The following is a 14,960-nucleotide window of genomic DNA, read 5'->3' as shown; positions in this document are numbered from 1 at the left end:
AGTGTGGGTCCTGCTCTCCTGTTCCCGTCCCTGAACTAGCTGCCGGGGAGGGACGTGGAGCGTGCGGGGGAAACTGCAGTCAGGTGCCGTCTTCACACAGGGACGGGATGGCAAAACCAGACGTCGCAACATCCACCCTCAAAATGATATTCAGCTGTGAACGGCTCACTAAAAAATGGCATAAAACATTCGTTCGACCAATGGCTGAGTATCTGCTATGAGTCAGTCACTCCAGCAGGCCCCGGGTGCCACTTCTGCATCCGACCCGCCTCCCTGGAGTCCTGCTCTCCCTTCTGCGGGCGTGTGCTTGCCGTCAGCCGTTACCACGCTGCTGATCAAACTGCCCCTTTCCTCTTACTTTTGTGTAACTTGTTAACATGCTGGTTACATTGCTTTCTAACTCAGATTTAACAAAAAACAAAAATTTGGTATTTGTATCTTAGCAAAACTGTGTTTTTACCATAACAAAGTGCCACAAACTGGATGGCTTAGGACAACAAAACTTTGGAGGCTAGAGGCTCGAAATCCAGCTGCCGGCAGGGCCACGCTCTTTCTGAAGGGGCCACCACCCCTGCCGGTCCCAGCTTCTGGTGGTGACAGCAGTACTTGCCGGGATGGGTCGTTGGCTTGTAGACATACCGCCCCGGGTGCTTGGCCCTTTCCTTGGCTGTGTGTGTGTCTGTGTCTCCTAAATGGACCCTGGTGCTGCTGTATCGGGCCCGCCCTGCTCCAGGACGCCCTCATCCCAACCTCATTACATCTGCAAAGACCCTATTTCCGAAAAAGGTCATATTCACAGGCACTGGGCGTTAGGACCTCAACCTATCTTTGAGGGACACAGTTCAACCCACAACGTGATCATGTTTTTAGGACATGTGTTTGGGAAAAGTCAAGGTAAATGATCCCTTAAGCAGAATTAGAGGCTCCTGTGAAAAATGCTTAACAAAAAACTAGATTCTTTCAAAGTGATGGGGAAATTCTGAATATGTTGTGAATTATGTCGTCTGTTAGCAAGGCACGAACTGACCCTTTCCGTGGTCTAAAACGTTGCCGATTCCTTTCTCTTAAAGAAGTCTTTTCTGCCCTTACAACCAGCCCAGCGCCCAGGATGCCGCACAAGATTGGCTTCGTTGTTGTCAGCTCCTCTGGGCATGAAGATGGCTTCAGTGCCCGGGAACTAATGATCCACGCACCTACCGTCAGCGGGTGGAGGTCACCGAGGTGAGGTGGGCCCGGCAGGGGTGGGGGGGCGAGGGCGGGCCGGCGGGCTCCCTTCCTGCTAAGTTTCTGCTCTATTGCAACTCAGGCCTCAGAACCACACTGCTGTTTTCGTGCCGCGGTGCCGTCTGCGTAGTGATGCAGTGGGCGTTTTCCCTCTTTCTATGTTTTTAAAGAAAATTTGTTGGATCTTTTTCCCTCAAAGCATTAAGTGACATTGGCTTCAGAAATGCACAAATACGGGAGAGGGCGGAAACTGACCGGCCACGGTTGTTGAACTGTCTCCCCTGACTGTCCACCGGGCCTCGCGTCCTCACTGTGCCCCGTGCCGGCTTGTGTGTCTGCAGGTCCCTGCTTTCACAGCCGAGCTCCTGTGGGCAAGGTTTTGTTAGCCCCAAACTTTAACCAAGAACGTCTCTTTCAATTGATCGTCTCGAATATTTGTACACCTTTTAAACTGTCCGTTGCTTGAGTAACATTATACGAGTTGGTATTTTTCTGAAACTAAGCCTTTTCCTTAGAGGTCGTCAGTCTTCCCCAAAGGTGAAACCATAGGAGTCCCATCACGCAAGTGCCTGACAGGCTTCCTGCCTGTGGGGCCAGCTCCGCAGTGCTCCCCACCCCTCCCCAGTGTCCACGCCTCTCACGCTTCCCACCGTCCCGTTGTGGCCTCTTCAGTGTCCCTCAACGACAACTTTGATACGTGCACAAACTCTGTAAGCTGCATTTGAACAACTGAGTCACAGGCCCGGTTTTTGAAGGATTTTAAAAAGCCTAGAACTTCTGATTTTGTCTGGTGTCTTATTTTTCTTTAAATAATTTTGGAGGTTTTTTTTTTTTTTAAACATACTATAGGATTTTCAGAGTGTCCTTGTGCCCAGAATGATGTCACCACCGAGTATGACATATGTGCTTAGCATTTGAAAATAGTAACTATCTTAAACGTCTAAAGCCACACTTGACCACCGTGAGCGACTGAGGAGTGTTCGAGTCACAAGCTGCTGGGTTCCTGGTTCCCGGTGTTTACTAGCTGCCTTCTGCTTGGTTCTGGTTCCCGGTGTTCACTAGCTGCCTTCTGCCCCAGAGCCATCTCTCTTACGAGCTTTTCATCTTTAAAACTTCAAAACCTTAGTGCTGGCAGATTTCTGGTGACTGTGCCTCCGGGGCGAAAGTCCATCAGATCTGTGCTCACCCGCCCCGTCACCCCTGCACGTCCCTTGGAGCTAGAGCTGAACTTAGAGGCTGAGCAGATTCTCCTGCATTCAGCCTGGTGTTCCTTTGTTCACTCTTCCCTTCCTCTTTTCTGTGTGCTGCTGGGAACCAGGCACTCGTCATGCAGCAGTGGGGAGGGAGGGAGGCCACAGCGGATGGGGAGGAGGGCCCCAGCTGGCAAAGCAGGGGACCAGGAGACTGGCTGCACGGGATGGGGGAAGGTGGCAGGGGTCAGGAGTTTTTGTCTGTCACGTCTAATAACATCTATGGGTGTCTGCGTGGAAATGTCAGGTCACAGCTGGATCGTAGGCTTGGACCCGGGCAACGTTTAGGTGGGGCTCCTTGACGCAGGAGGTTTCTAAAGCCGTGGTCAGATAGCTCCCCTATGGTGAGTGTGGGGAGAGGAAGGAGCCTGGAACCCAGCCCAGGGGAGGGCGCCCTAAGGTAGGAGGAGGCCAGGAGCTGCGGACTGAACAGAGCAGGACTGGCAAGTCCACCGCACATGGCCTTGGCCAGAGTTGGCTGTGGCAGCATATGCCCTGGAGGGACTGGGGAGGGTGCGTGAAGAGCTGAGCTGGTGGCCACAGACAGCTCCTGTGTGACATTGGCAGCCAGGCCCCGGTGCGGTCACAGGAGGGGTTTCTTAGGATGGGGGGGTCTTAAGAGTGTGTCTGTGTGTTGTTGGAAGTTTCGAGGGCAGGCTGGCTCTATCACTGTTCAGGAGGCTGGGGGGGGGGGGGGGGTGGGGCACCGGCAGGGACACCACCCCATTCGGGGAGTGAGCAGCCCCATCTGAGGTTCTTGTCTTCTCAGTGGAGAGGGAGGCGCCTGGAGAGGTGGCGGAGGGGGGCCAGGGAGCACGACCAGGGGGCAGGAGTGAGCACACCCTGCAGGCCGCCGAGCCCCTTCCACCTGTCGCCTCCTTGGGTGCATCCCCCTCCCGGGGCCCTGGATGCCCCACCATTGTGAGCCAGGGTGTGCCAGCTCAGCGGGCGCGGCGTCTACTGCCCAAACGCTGTGCTCTGTTGTTCATCGTGATCAGATCACGCAGCGTGAGGGCTGTGCTGACACTGCGGTTCTCTGACTTCCAGCGTAGGTTCTTAACGCGCTGTGTCGCGTACTAAGCAAAATTAGAAGCTCCACAGTGGCCAGTCGCAGGCTTCTGCGGACCACCAGGCACGCGTGGCCCTCGCTCAGTGTTGATTCTTGCCCGGCACCCTTCGCTCGGGATTCGCCAAGCACGTGGTTTTCCTGAAGCATCTGGGTTCCTGGGGAAAACCCTTCGGCCCTGCTTGCCCACTAGAACAGCCTCTTAGGACTGAAGTATTGATCTCGTGGTAAACCTCAGGTTTCATTTTGGACTGTTTTCTACCGTGAAAAGTCTGACTCACGCAGGTCGGGTGTGAACTAGAGCCTCAGCCCCTCCTTGCGAAGCTGGGGGCTGGAGGGAGCAGCCGTGCCGCGTGGGGCCCTCACGTCAGCACCCAGACCGCCTTGCTACGTGGGGAGCGCCACACACATGGCTGGAAACCGCAGCCGTGACCGTGTGGGAAAAACAATGGTTTGCTTTCAGATTTTGCCAGTTTCCGCAAGAGATCGTTCTCCAGATGGTGGAGAGGTGTCGAATAAGAAAGCTGCAGCTGCTCGCCCACCAGTACATGATCCCCAGCAAAGTGGAGTTCTACGTCAGCGAGAGCCTGCCCGAGTACTTCGTGCCCTACCAGGCAGAGCGCTTTCGAAGGCTCGGGTGAGCGTGACCTGGAAAGGTCTGGTGGGAACTGTCAACCCGACTGCCTGTCTCAGTGCGATGCAAACCAACGGATCGCCCCCTGCAGTTGGTCCTGTGTCACAGACTTGTCTTTGCTGCCGGGGGACATGGTGTCTGAGCAGCCGCCCCACGTAGAATATGCTCTGTAAGCAGGGCTGTCGTTTTCATCCATAGAGCTCGTCTCTGCCTTCAGATCTAGAACTTGTTTTAAGAAGCCTGGTTAGAATGCAACTTCTGAGCTTTTTCCCTAGGTCTTTCCACTCTAGACTTAACTTGTGTTTAACCCTGTGGAGTTCAGTGGTAGCAGCGGCCACTTCCGCTGCGCAGCATGGTCCCTGTCAACGTGACTCTGGCGCGTGCTCTCTTTCAGCTATGTCTCTCTCTGTGACAACGAGAAGACGGGCTGCAGAGCCCGGGAGCTGAAGTCCGTCTACGTGGATGCGGTGGGACAGTTTCTGAAGCTGACCTTTCACGAAAACCACCTCAACAAGTACAACATATATAATCAGGTGAGACGCAGGCCCTCCCCTTGACCGCCCCCCGCCTCCTGGTGGCATTGCGTGGGCCCGCACCCCTTGGCAAAGACATTTCAAGTCTTTCTCTAAGATGGTAACTTTTACGGAAGGGCGGTAGGCCGTTCCGAGCCACGCTGTCCCATCAGGAGCCGCTGCCGCACACGGACGTTGCACCCTGGGGGCCTGGGCACCCAAGTGCGAGGGGCTGCGCGGGTTAACTGGACACTGGAGTTCAGAGGCTTCACGTGAGGAAGAGAGTCATTTTCACAGTGAAGTGATAATATTGTGGCCATGTTCAGTTTAAAATCGACGTCATTCTTTTCACAGTTTTTTACTGTGTCCGTTAGAAAACTTGGGGCATCTGGGTGGCTCAGTCGGTTAAGCATCTGACTCTTGGTTTTGGCTCAGTTCATGATCTCGCAGTTTGTGTGATCGAGCCCCGAGTGGGGTTCCACACTGACAGTAAAGAGCCTGCTTGGGATTTCCCTCTCACCTCTCTCTCTGCCCCTCCCTTGTATGCACGCACTCTCTCTCTCTCTCTCTCTCTCTCTCTCTCAATAAACTCAAAAAAAAAAAAAAAAAGGACATTTAAAATTACGTATGTGATTTGCACCGTTTCTGTTAGATGACCCTCTTCTAGATAAACCCACTAAATTTTGCAAGATAAATCAACCCCCTGGGAGAAATTGGGGATGTGATGAAATGTTGCATGTAGTCAAGCTCCAAGCAAATAACTCTCATCTTTTCCTCCCTCCCTTCCCATCTTTCTTTTTCTTTTCTCTTTTTCAGTTTTGTTTTGTTTTGGGCATGATTAATGTAGTAGAAATCAACAGTGTCCACAGCAGACTCTTAATTAGCACAGATACTTTCAATACTCCCTGCCCCCTCCAAGAGGAATGGAAACATTCCACCAAATCAAAGTTTTATATTCAGCCAGTGACTTAGAGGCAAGCTCTGAGACGTTACTTGGTCCGTTGCAGCCATGCTTGACCATAAACTAGAAGATTGATACTTTCTCCTCCCCATCTTGTGTGTGAACCTGCAGTTCCCCTCACTTCATTCTGGTAGTGATCCTCAGGAAAGGGAGGATGTGGGAAGGGGACTCCTCCCCCTTCAGGGAATCACTGATCCAGGCAGACTGAGCTACGTCAATGTAGAGTTTCAGTTCGTTGTCTAGTTTACCAAGATCATGTGGATGGGCCACAACACTTGACTGTGAGGAAGCAGTTCAACACGAGGCTGTGTTAAACCTGTGGAGGTTTTGGGGCGCCTGGGGGGGCTCAGTCAGTTACGCTTCCAACTTTGGCTCAGGTCATGATCTCACGGTCCGTGGGTTTGAGCCCCACGTCGGGCTCTGTGCTGACAGCTCAGAGCCTGGAGTCTGCTTCAGAGTCTGTGTCTCCCTCTCTCTCTGCCCTTCGCCCGCTCGCACTTTGTCTCTCTCTTTCCTTCAAAAATAAATAAACATTAAAAATAATTTTTTTAATTAAAAAAAACAACCTGTGGAGATCTTTTAGCCTTTATTGTTTTAATATACTTTAGACGTTAAAATAGCCACTCAATTTGGTATTAGAATATCAATTTATGTAATTCGTAGAAACTATTCGTGGTAATTCTATACACTAGCTTGGCATTTTATAATGAATGTGCTTTGATGTACATCATCCTCCTTGATGACAGTATGAGTGGGCAGCTTGTCTTAAAGGGAGTAAGTCACAAATTTGATACTTAATTTCTGTTGGTCAACTCTCCCTTAGGTTGCTCTGGTTGCAGTAAATATCATTGGAGACCCTGCCGATTTTGGTGATGAAAGCAATATTGTAAGTTTGGGAAGTTTCATTCCTAGAGAAGAAAATGTATTTCTAGCAAGAGGGGATTGATCACTTTTGTCACATAAAGTGTCCTCTTGAAAATGTTTATAAAACTGTCTGTTGAATAACTAGCAGATAATTTTTAGCAGCTATAGTGTATTAAAGTTTCTTTCACTCAAGAATTTGAACTGTCCTTCCAAAAGACTAGGGTCCTTAAAGCCTGCTGACACCTTCCTATCACGTCACCTCTTAGTTAAGGTTTTGTGTTGATCCTGTTTTCCTCTGAGACGCTAAGCAGAATGTTTTGCTCCCAAAGACCTCTAGAGAGAAGCTGATTGATCATTATCTGGGGCACAACACCGAGGACCCAGCTCTGGAAGGAACTTGTACTGGGTAAGAGTCCCTCCTCCCAAGGCCATCAACTCCTGTGACGCTCCTCAGAATCACCAAAGTGTGAGTCACCTCCAGAGGATTCTGGACTCGAGAGCCTCTCAGTTCAATTCTGAGCTAGATAAGCCACTGATGCGATTGACTTAAATACACTTAAAGATTAAGGTCACTATTTTCTTTAGCACGTCTTCATTTATTGCCCTTCAGAGACATCTTCATTTCTCGTGTGTTCAGGTATTACTGGAAAGTTCCTAAAATGCACGCAGGTAAAGGATCTGTCCACCGTGCTTTGATATTTTATTGGCACAGGCAACTTTCTGGGTAAGAATTAAAGGAATTAGTTGACCCGAATTGTCAGTTCCTAGAGCCTTCATCTTATGTCTGCTTTAAACACTCCCCGCTCACACGCACCCCGTGACGGCTGCGCTGCAGGCCCAAGGGAGGCTCCCCTGGGAGCGAGGCTCACTGTCCACTGGTGTGTGTACTTGGGACACAAGTGCCTCCTGAGCCACAGAGAGAATCTGTCCATGTTTTATGCGAGCAGAGGAGCCCGGCTTAGGAATGAATTACTCTGTGTCGGCAGTCTGGACTGCCTTGCTTCCTGCGGAGCGTCCCCGGGCCCGCCGCCTGGCAGTTACGGCATGGGTGTAAGGATGTGAGGAGGGACACTGTCCCTACGTGTGTATAAAAATAATGAGGAAAGTGACCTCTCACCTCCACAGGCTGCTCGGCCTCCCGCAGACGCTCCCTGCGCCCCACAGGGTGACAGCAGTGCCCTCCTTACCTTTCCGGGTGAGGACTGACAGTGATCCCTCCACGTCCGTCAGCACCACCCCCTGGACAGCTCCTCAGCTCTGCCCTCAGTGAAGCCCCAGGGGTAGAACAGGGACCGCCAGACCCTCTGGCTGGTCTTAGTAGCTCCCACAGAAGTTCTTTAGGTTATTTGGACTCTGTTTACATTAGTTCTTTATCAGGTTAGCCCGCTGGAGCGGTGGTACACAGCATGCCCATCCTGACGCATCCTCAGGGCTTTGCTGAAGGCACAGAGAGGTCGGTAGAAAGCCTGTGTGCTGTGTCGTGCGGCGGCACCAGGCATAAAGGTGCCCGGGTCACCGCCAGGGGGTACTCGTGGACCGTGGGGAGACCCGCGCTCCTGAAACTGCCCAGAGCCCTGGAATTGTGACCAAGGGGCCAGAGGACAGGTGCCACTCTTCTCTTTGTGGCATTTTCATAGCGAGATGGAGTCTTTGCTTTCATCTCTAGGACTTCGGGGCAAAGCAACTTTGAAGAGTATAGAATACGTTTAGGTAGAAATGGTTAATCTTGTACCAGTACCAAAGCATGTTACTGCCTGGTCATCACTGACCTTTGTTTCTTTTTGAGAGGGAGGGCAAGAGTGAGCAAGGGGCAGAGAGAGAGAGAGAGGGAGAATCCCACAGAGGCTCCCCACCATGCAGAGCCCAAAGTGGGGCTCAAGTTCACCCAACACAGGGCTCAAATCCCTGAACCGTGAGACCGTGACCTGAGCCGAAGTTGGACGCTTAACCGACTGAGCCCCCCAGATGCCCCTAGCCGTTCTCTCTCCCTTCCCATCATCGAGATTAATCGATGTTGTTCTAAACTGCTGAAGCTGACCCCACCACCAGGTCTGGTGGAGTGCTGAATTCCAGGGGTGGGGAAGGGCTGGGGGGCTGTGAACAATGATATCAGACAACCAGACTTTTATGATGAGGAATATTTTCATCAAAATCTACCTATATATAAATATTTTTTTTAATGTTTATGTACTTTTAAAGGAGAGAGAAACAGAGTGTGAGCTGGGGGGGGGGGAGACAGAGACGGGGGGGGGGGGGGGGGACACAGAATCCGAAGCAGGCTCCAGGCTCCGAGCTGTCAACACAGAGCCCAACGCAGGGCTTGAACCCATGAACCATGAGATCACGACCTGAGCCAAAGTCAGAAGCTTAAATGACTGAGCCACCCAGGTGCCCCCTGTATATAAAAATTTCTAAGCCAAAGCTAACAACTGGCTTACTTTGTGTAGCTCATACAGCAGACGGAGACTCTGAAACATGTCCTCAGCATTTTTGTTGAGCGGTTACATTGGCATTGCTGTTTTAAATGTTAGACCCAGGAGAAGGCTGCAAGCCTGCTGTGGAATTTGAAAGAAAGAGTGGGTGACAGTTAATCATAAATGGGGTGTTCAGATAACCAAAAAGGTCATTTATTCCTGGAAGGATTTTTCTGGTCTCCCCAGGAGTTGGGATGTCCCACAGACGGACACTTAGAGGAGAAGGCCGGGCAAAGTGCTTCTCCATCTATAGTGCCCGTCAGAGGGTGGTGCTGGTGTCAGGCATGCTGGGCGCCTGGACTCCTGGCCCCACAAGTCGGACTCCTTAGGGATGGTGCATAGAAATGTGTTCATTTTAGTTCGGGTTTTCCCCGTCCTTCAGATGATTGACGTGCACTGTCCTGTCCCCGGTGCCCAGAACAGAGCTGGGCACGGAGTCTGCACTCAAAGTATCTGTTGAAGAGTAAATAAAATGTTAAAAAAGAAATAAAATTTTTAAAAAAAGAAATAGCTGTTGAAGAATGCAGCGAAGGCTCAGATGCCCCAAGTACAGTTTAATGGCCAAGAGCATAAGCTGTGGAGTCCGAAAGACCTGCTTGCGCTGAGAGCTGGGTGACTGAAGCCCGTCACAGTTTTTCTGAGCCTCTGCTTTCCCAGGCAAGAAGGCTCCAGGAGCAGAAGTGGTGGGGGTGCCGTGTCTGCAACCCTGTCTTCGGCACTGGACCCTCGGGGCTCCCTCTACCACTGCCCTGTCCACTCTGAAATACCCGTTTCGTTCCTTTAGGAAATCTGACTACATTTCTCCACTAGATGACTTAGCTTTCGATATGTACCAAGATCCAGAAGTTGCCCAGATTATACGTAAATTAGATGAAAGAAAACGCGAAGCCGTCCAAAAGGAACGTTACGACTATGCCAAGAAGCTGAAACAAGCTATTGCTGATTTGCAAAAGGTACTGCTTCTGGAGAGAGCGGCCCCCCCTCAGTTCTGTGAGAAGGCCCCCGTGACCCCGACGCGTGGCACGACAAAGGCCCGTGGACGTTTAGCGTGGGTCCAAAGACATCAGCAAAACGAAGTTAGGGACGGTCCAGCCCCTAGGTTAAGCGTAAGGGAAGGCGCAGGCCCCGCCTCTTCAGACCTCGTCCTCCACGGCCGCGTCGCTGTCCTGAAGTGCCAGGGAACCCGCGCGGCTGCTGCTCCGCCCCCCCCCCCCCCCCCCCGCGAGTGATGCCGTGACCCGAGCCTCGCGGGGCAAGCCGTGCGTGCGGCCACGGCGCGCGGGCCCGCGTGAGGCAGAGTGACCCTGTGTGCTTCAGGGGGGCGAGCGCCTCGGGCGGTACGAGGTGGAAAAGCGCTGCGCGCTGGAGAAGGAGGACTACGGCCGCGCCAAGGAGAAGCAGCAGCAGATGGACCGGTTCCGCGGCCACGTGTACGAGCAGCTGCGGCTGCACAGCCTCGTGGACGCCGAGCTGGTAGGTGCGCGGCCGCCCCGAGGGGCCGCTCGCCCACGGCGTGCAGTTGTGAGGCGCACGTGGCCCTGTGGCGCTCAGGTCGCAGTTCAGGTAGGTGACCTCAGGGCCACCGGCGGGGACTCAGTCGCTGGAGCGCCCAACCCCTGGTTTCAGCCCGGGTCACGATCTCCCGGTCGTGGCTCCGAGCCCCGCGTCGGCCTGCCCAGGGTCCTCTCGCTCCCTCTGCCTCTCTCCCCTGCCTGTGCGTGTGCGCACATGTGCTCCTTTTCTAAAATAAAACTTTAAAAACCTTTCTTAACGAAAAGATCCAAAGAAAAGATAGGTGACTTCAGCTCCCTCGGCCTCCGTGGGAGGTGCTGCTGGACACGAGCGGTGAGACTCACGGGAGAGGAGGAGGGGAACAGGCCGGGGCCTGCATCTCCCCAGCCCGGTTTCCTCGTTTGCCAGCCCTCCTCACGTGTGCCTCGTGGCCTCGGGAGCGTCGAGCGTGAACAGTCCCGACAGCCCCGGCTCGTCAAGACGGTCTCCTGGGAGATGCCGTGCCTCGGACCTTTAGAGCCCACACGGGCAGTGGTGTCCATCCCACATCACAGGCTAGGAAACTGAGGCCCAGAGCCGCACAACGGAGGCCGTGTGAGAGCGCGCACCCTGCCGCGGCACCGCCGGGCTCAGATCCGGCCCCGTTGCTGGCGCTGTGATCTCAGGGCCAGTCCTCGGTTTCCTTACCCTATGTACGAGGCGTACCTCAAAGGAGATTGTCCGGTGCACTTCCCTCCGTGCCCGGCGCAAGCTAACCGATGTCACGATGACACAGAGGCACCCGCTTTCGCAGCCACAGGGCGGAGCGCACGGCCGTGCCGGGTCGGGTCTCGCCAGGCGCGCTCTGCCCACGTACCTCGTCTCTGCTGGCAGGTGTGCACGCGCACTTCCGCCCTGCAGTGACCCAGGCGGTATGCTTGCGGTCACGCTGGCGCTCTGGCGTGCCGCCACTTCCGTAGCGCACACAGCCGTCGAGAGACGGGTCAGATGGGGCGACAGGACTGGGGGCCCCTCGGCCTGCCTCAGCTGTCGCGCCCTCTCCCCCCCCCCGCCCCGGGAATGGCACGGCAGCAGCCCCGGGAATGAAGGGTCCCGTTTCTCCCCCCCAGGTGCGAAGGCCTCCTGACCTGCCCCTGCAGCCCCTGGCGCACTCTGGCAGTCCTCGCCACCAGCAGCCAGCGCTCTCTCGACCGCGAGAGGACAGAGCCCCAGAAAGTCTGCGTGCAGAGCCCTTCCTTCAGGAAAAGCCTCCGGCACGTCCCCTGGGCCCTCCTCAGCCCGCCACAGCGGACCAGGCCCCGCCCGCCGCGGACCCTCACTTCAGGACCCACGTAGGTAACTCAGTTTCACATTGGGTGCAGCACAATCAAGAGACACGCAGTGAGGACCCGTTGGTGCCCGGGCTCTCCCAGCGCAGGGATCAGGGCACATGCCTGCACAGCCCCCACCCATCCCGCGTTCCAGGACAGGGACGTAAGTGCCGAAGCCTAAGCAGCCGGCAGGTAATCACCCCTCCCGGGGAGGCCCTGTGTGCACTTGGACCGGCCGGGCCTCCCACCGCAGGCGGCCCGGGACACGCTGGCCTCCGGAGCCTGTGCTTCACCTGTAAGCAGGCGCAAGCAGCAGCCGGAAGGATTGCTTCCAGGAATAAATGAGACAGTGTTTGTGCGGCCTAAAGTAAGCTGCCTTCGGTAGACCCTCAGGACGAGTCACGTGCTTGTCACGTACACATGCAAGGTACCGTGCTTCCAGAATCTTCTGTGTTGTAGGTAACAGAAAACCCGGCTAAACTGGGGGCCTGCTGGCTTCAGTAACGAGGGACTCGAGGGCCCGCGTAGGTTCGGGCTTGGTTTGATTCAGCAGCTCGGCAGTGTCCTCGACGCCCGCTGCCTTCCTGTCTCAACTCTGCTTCCTGTGGGTCTGAGGCGCCCTGGGGCTGGACCTGCCACGTGGCTTCAGGTGCACACGGCGTCCCGTCCAAAGGGACCGTGCGCACCTGAACGTATCCGTCACGTGCCGGCCCAGAAGTGTGACAGGGACCAGAGGAGGGCCTCACCAGAGCTCCCGTCCGTGTGCCAGGCGGTGTGGCCGGTGGCCTCTGGGTGGGGAGGCAGGGCGCCAGGCGGGCACGGGGAGGGTCTGCTGCAGCCTGAGGCCCAGGAAAGCCAGCGAGGACGGCACTTGTGCGGCTGCCTCCCCAGGAGCATCTTGTGTGTAACTTCGTTATTTTAGGTCATATTTAATACCTCGGCACATGATACCCTAACATCCCCTTTGTTACCACATCAATGTGTTTTACAGCGGAGTAGATTTTGGAAGATGAGAAACTCATTCTCGCACACGGTGTACCCCCCGTTTATGTCTCAGTGGGTATTAAGTGTGAGTGAAGCGTCCCAGTGACACCTGCCTCGGGAAATGACTCAGCAATTTCTGCTCTCACTTAATTTTCCGGAAGTCTGCTACATACTTACTTGTCGAGTTGCGTGTCAGTCTCCACGTGGGGATGAAGCCCCGGGAGGCGGGGAGTCCGTGTCGCCCACTGCTTGGGCCAGGGGCCCGACGAACACCTGTGGGGCTGAGCGCCCGCCCGGAGCAGCAGGAAGAGCAGAAGGCTGCCCTGAGGTCCTCGGCTGGGCCGCCCGTCTTCCTAGAAGTCTGCCGGATGACAAGCACGTTTAAAATGAGGCCTGATCGTTATTTCTAAGTCATAAAGTATGGAAAAAAACAGAAGTCTTGTCAAGAAAACGCAATGACTTGTACCCTAGTCAGTTCCATGTCCTGTGAACTGTAATTACCAGCAGTGAATAGCACCTGACGCAGAATTCGGGCCACTTTGTTGTTAGGTCTGTAGTGAACTTAGAAAGGAATAGAGACCCTGTCTAATTTTTCCTATTAAATCCTACCGTTGTATAAGTTGTCCTAATCTGATGAAACTGATATTTAGCGAAATACCGTCGTTCAGACCAGGTCAGCACAGAGCAGTAGGCCTGCAGTGTAGACATGGTGTTGGCAGTGGGGGAGCCCCGCCGGAGCTCTGTAGCCGCCCTTCCTCTCCTGTAGCTCCAGGCCGTGCCCTACGATGAACGGCCCCTTCCTGCTACCCGGAAGCAGCCTGCGGCGGCCCTGGAACCAGAGAAGAGTGACTGGGATAGCAGCGAGGCTCCCAGAGGAGCTGCCACTGGGGAGCCGGAGCCCTTAACAGAGAAGGCATTGAGAGAGGCCAGCGCTGCCGTGGACGTGCTCGGAGAAGCCCTGGTAATGAGCAGGCCCCGCGGGTGGGCACGGGTCACGGGGAGGGACGAGGGCAGGAAAGCGCCCACGGCTCTGTGTCTGAGATGTCCTTGGCTTCCTGTTGTCCTTGTTGTTCGATTGAAGCCTTCTGATAATTATTAATTATATAAAACAGCAGACGCATAAGCTAGAACTTAAGGTTTTATGAACGAGTATTGAAGATACTGTCTAGTATTGCCAGAGCCCATGTTGAAAATCTGCCCCTCCCAGAACACCTGCTAACTCGGGGGGGGGGGGGGGGGCATGATGGCGAAACAAAAGAGAGGACGGCAGTCTCCTCTTGAAATGAGCCCAGTGGGCCTCTCCCTGGTCCCCGGGCCCCTGGGCGCCAGCTTCCCGTGTTTCTCCTGGCGGAACTTCTGACACTTTCCGTATTTTAGCAGGGCCTTCAGTATTCTGCGTTAGAGAAATTATTCTTTAAGTGTATGTGTTAATTCTGTTCTCACGAGAGATTTTTCTCCGGAACAAACAGCGGCTGGGGTCGCAGGGTCCTGGGGGGCGGCGTGACATCACTGAAACGCCTGCACGGAGTAAGGCAGCCTCCGGTCTGTGGTAGGTCGCTGGGGCCTATTCCAAGACGTGGTCGTACCGGGAAGATGCGCTGCTCGCACTGTGCAAACAGCTGATGCAGATGCCCGCTGGAGCCCCCAAGGAGGAGCTGAAGAACGTTCTGCGAGCGTCCATCTTCCTCGTGAGGAGAGCCGTCAGAGACCTCGTGACCCCAGTGAGTCCCCTCCGCCCCTCAGTGGCCCCGGCTCTACGGGTGAGGTGCCCCCGGGGCTCGGGGTAGCCCGGGAGGGGGCACGGGTGTCGCTGGGAATCAAGGTTCTGTGGCACGAAGCGTGCTCAGCGAAGGGCATCTGAGTCCGTCTCCGCCCGGCCACGCGCTCTGCTCTCGAACGGCACCAGCTTTGCCGCGCTCTTTAAAGCAGCATTCGCTGAGGCCGGGCTCCCTGCGACCCGCAGGCACTCGGTTGACGTTTTTATGTTTCGCAAGCCCGAGGAGCCTGGGGCCGTTAGCGGATCCCCCGACACCACAGGGGCCGTGACAGTGAGCTCGCCCGGCGGCACCGCCGTCCGCATTTCCCCGGCCCGGCAGGAAGGTCAGGCGCTTGGCGTCCAGGGCGAAGCGGGTGCCTCCTGACACGTGAGGTGCGGGCACGTGTCTTCGC

At 54.9% G+C, this 14,960-nt stretch overlaps 1 protein-coding gene across 5 annotated transcripts in view; it reads left to right on the top strand.

Moving 5' to 3' along the window:
• The window catches only part of CEP104 (centrosomal protein 104), a 33,169-nt gene that overhangs the window by 3,018 nt on the left and 15,191 nt on the right, over positions 1-14,960 (top strand). For 4 of the 5 annotated variants that reach the window (XM_053206006.1, XM_027060626.2, XM_053205989.1 and 1 more), the window contains 10 exons: positions 1,071-1,221; positions 4,004-4,177; positions 4,569-4,707; positions 6,471-6,533; positions 6,841-6,917; positions 9,770-9,938; positions 10,303-10,458; positions 11,607-11,828; positions 13,558-13,752; positions 14,345-14,512. In XM_053206006.1, coding sequence (XP_053061981.1) covers positions 1,109-1,221; positions 4,004-4,177; positions 4,569-4,707; positions 6,471-6,533; positions 6,841-6,917; positions 9,770-9,938; positions 10,303-10,458; positions 11,607-11,828; positions 13,558-13,752; positions 14,345-14,512 — 1,476 coding nt within the window. In that variant the 5' untranslated portion in view covers positions 1,071-1,108. Of the gene's footprint in view, positions 1-340; positions 365-1,070; positions 1,222-4,003; positions 4,178-4,568; positions 4,708-6,470; positions 6,534-6,840; positions 6,918-9,769; positions 9,939-10,302; positions 10,459-11,606; positions 11,829-13,557; positions 13,753-14,344; positions 14,513-14,960 lie in introns of those variants that run through there. The other variant, XM_053205993.1, reaches the window with a different exon arrangement.

The sequence above is a fragment of the Acinonyx jubatus genome, chromosome C1, assembly GCF_027475565.1.
Source record: "Acinonyx jubatus isolate Ajub_Pintada_27869175 chromosome C1, VMU_Ajub_asm_v1.0, whole genome shotgun sequence".
In the NCBI taxonomy this organism is placed as follows: domain Eukaryota; kingdom Metazoa; phylum Chordata; class Mammalia; order Carnivora; family Felidae; genus Acinonyx; species Acinonyx jubatus.
Note: the sequence above shows the minus strand (reverse complement) of the source record. Positions and strands in the feature narration are given on the sequence as shown.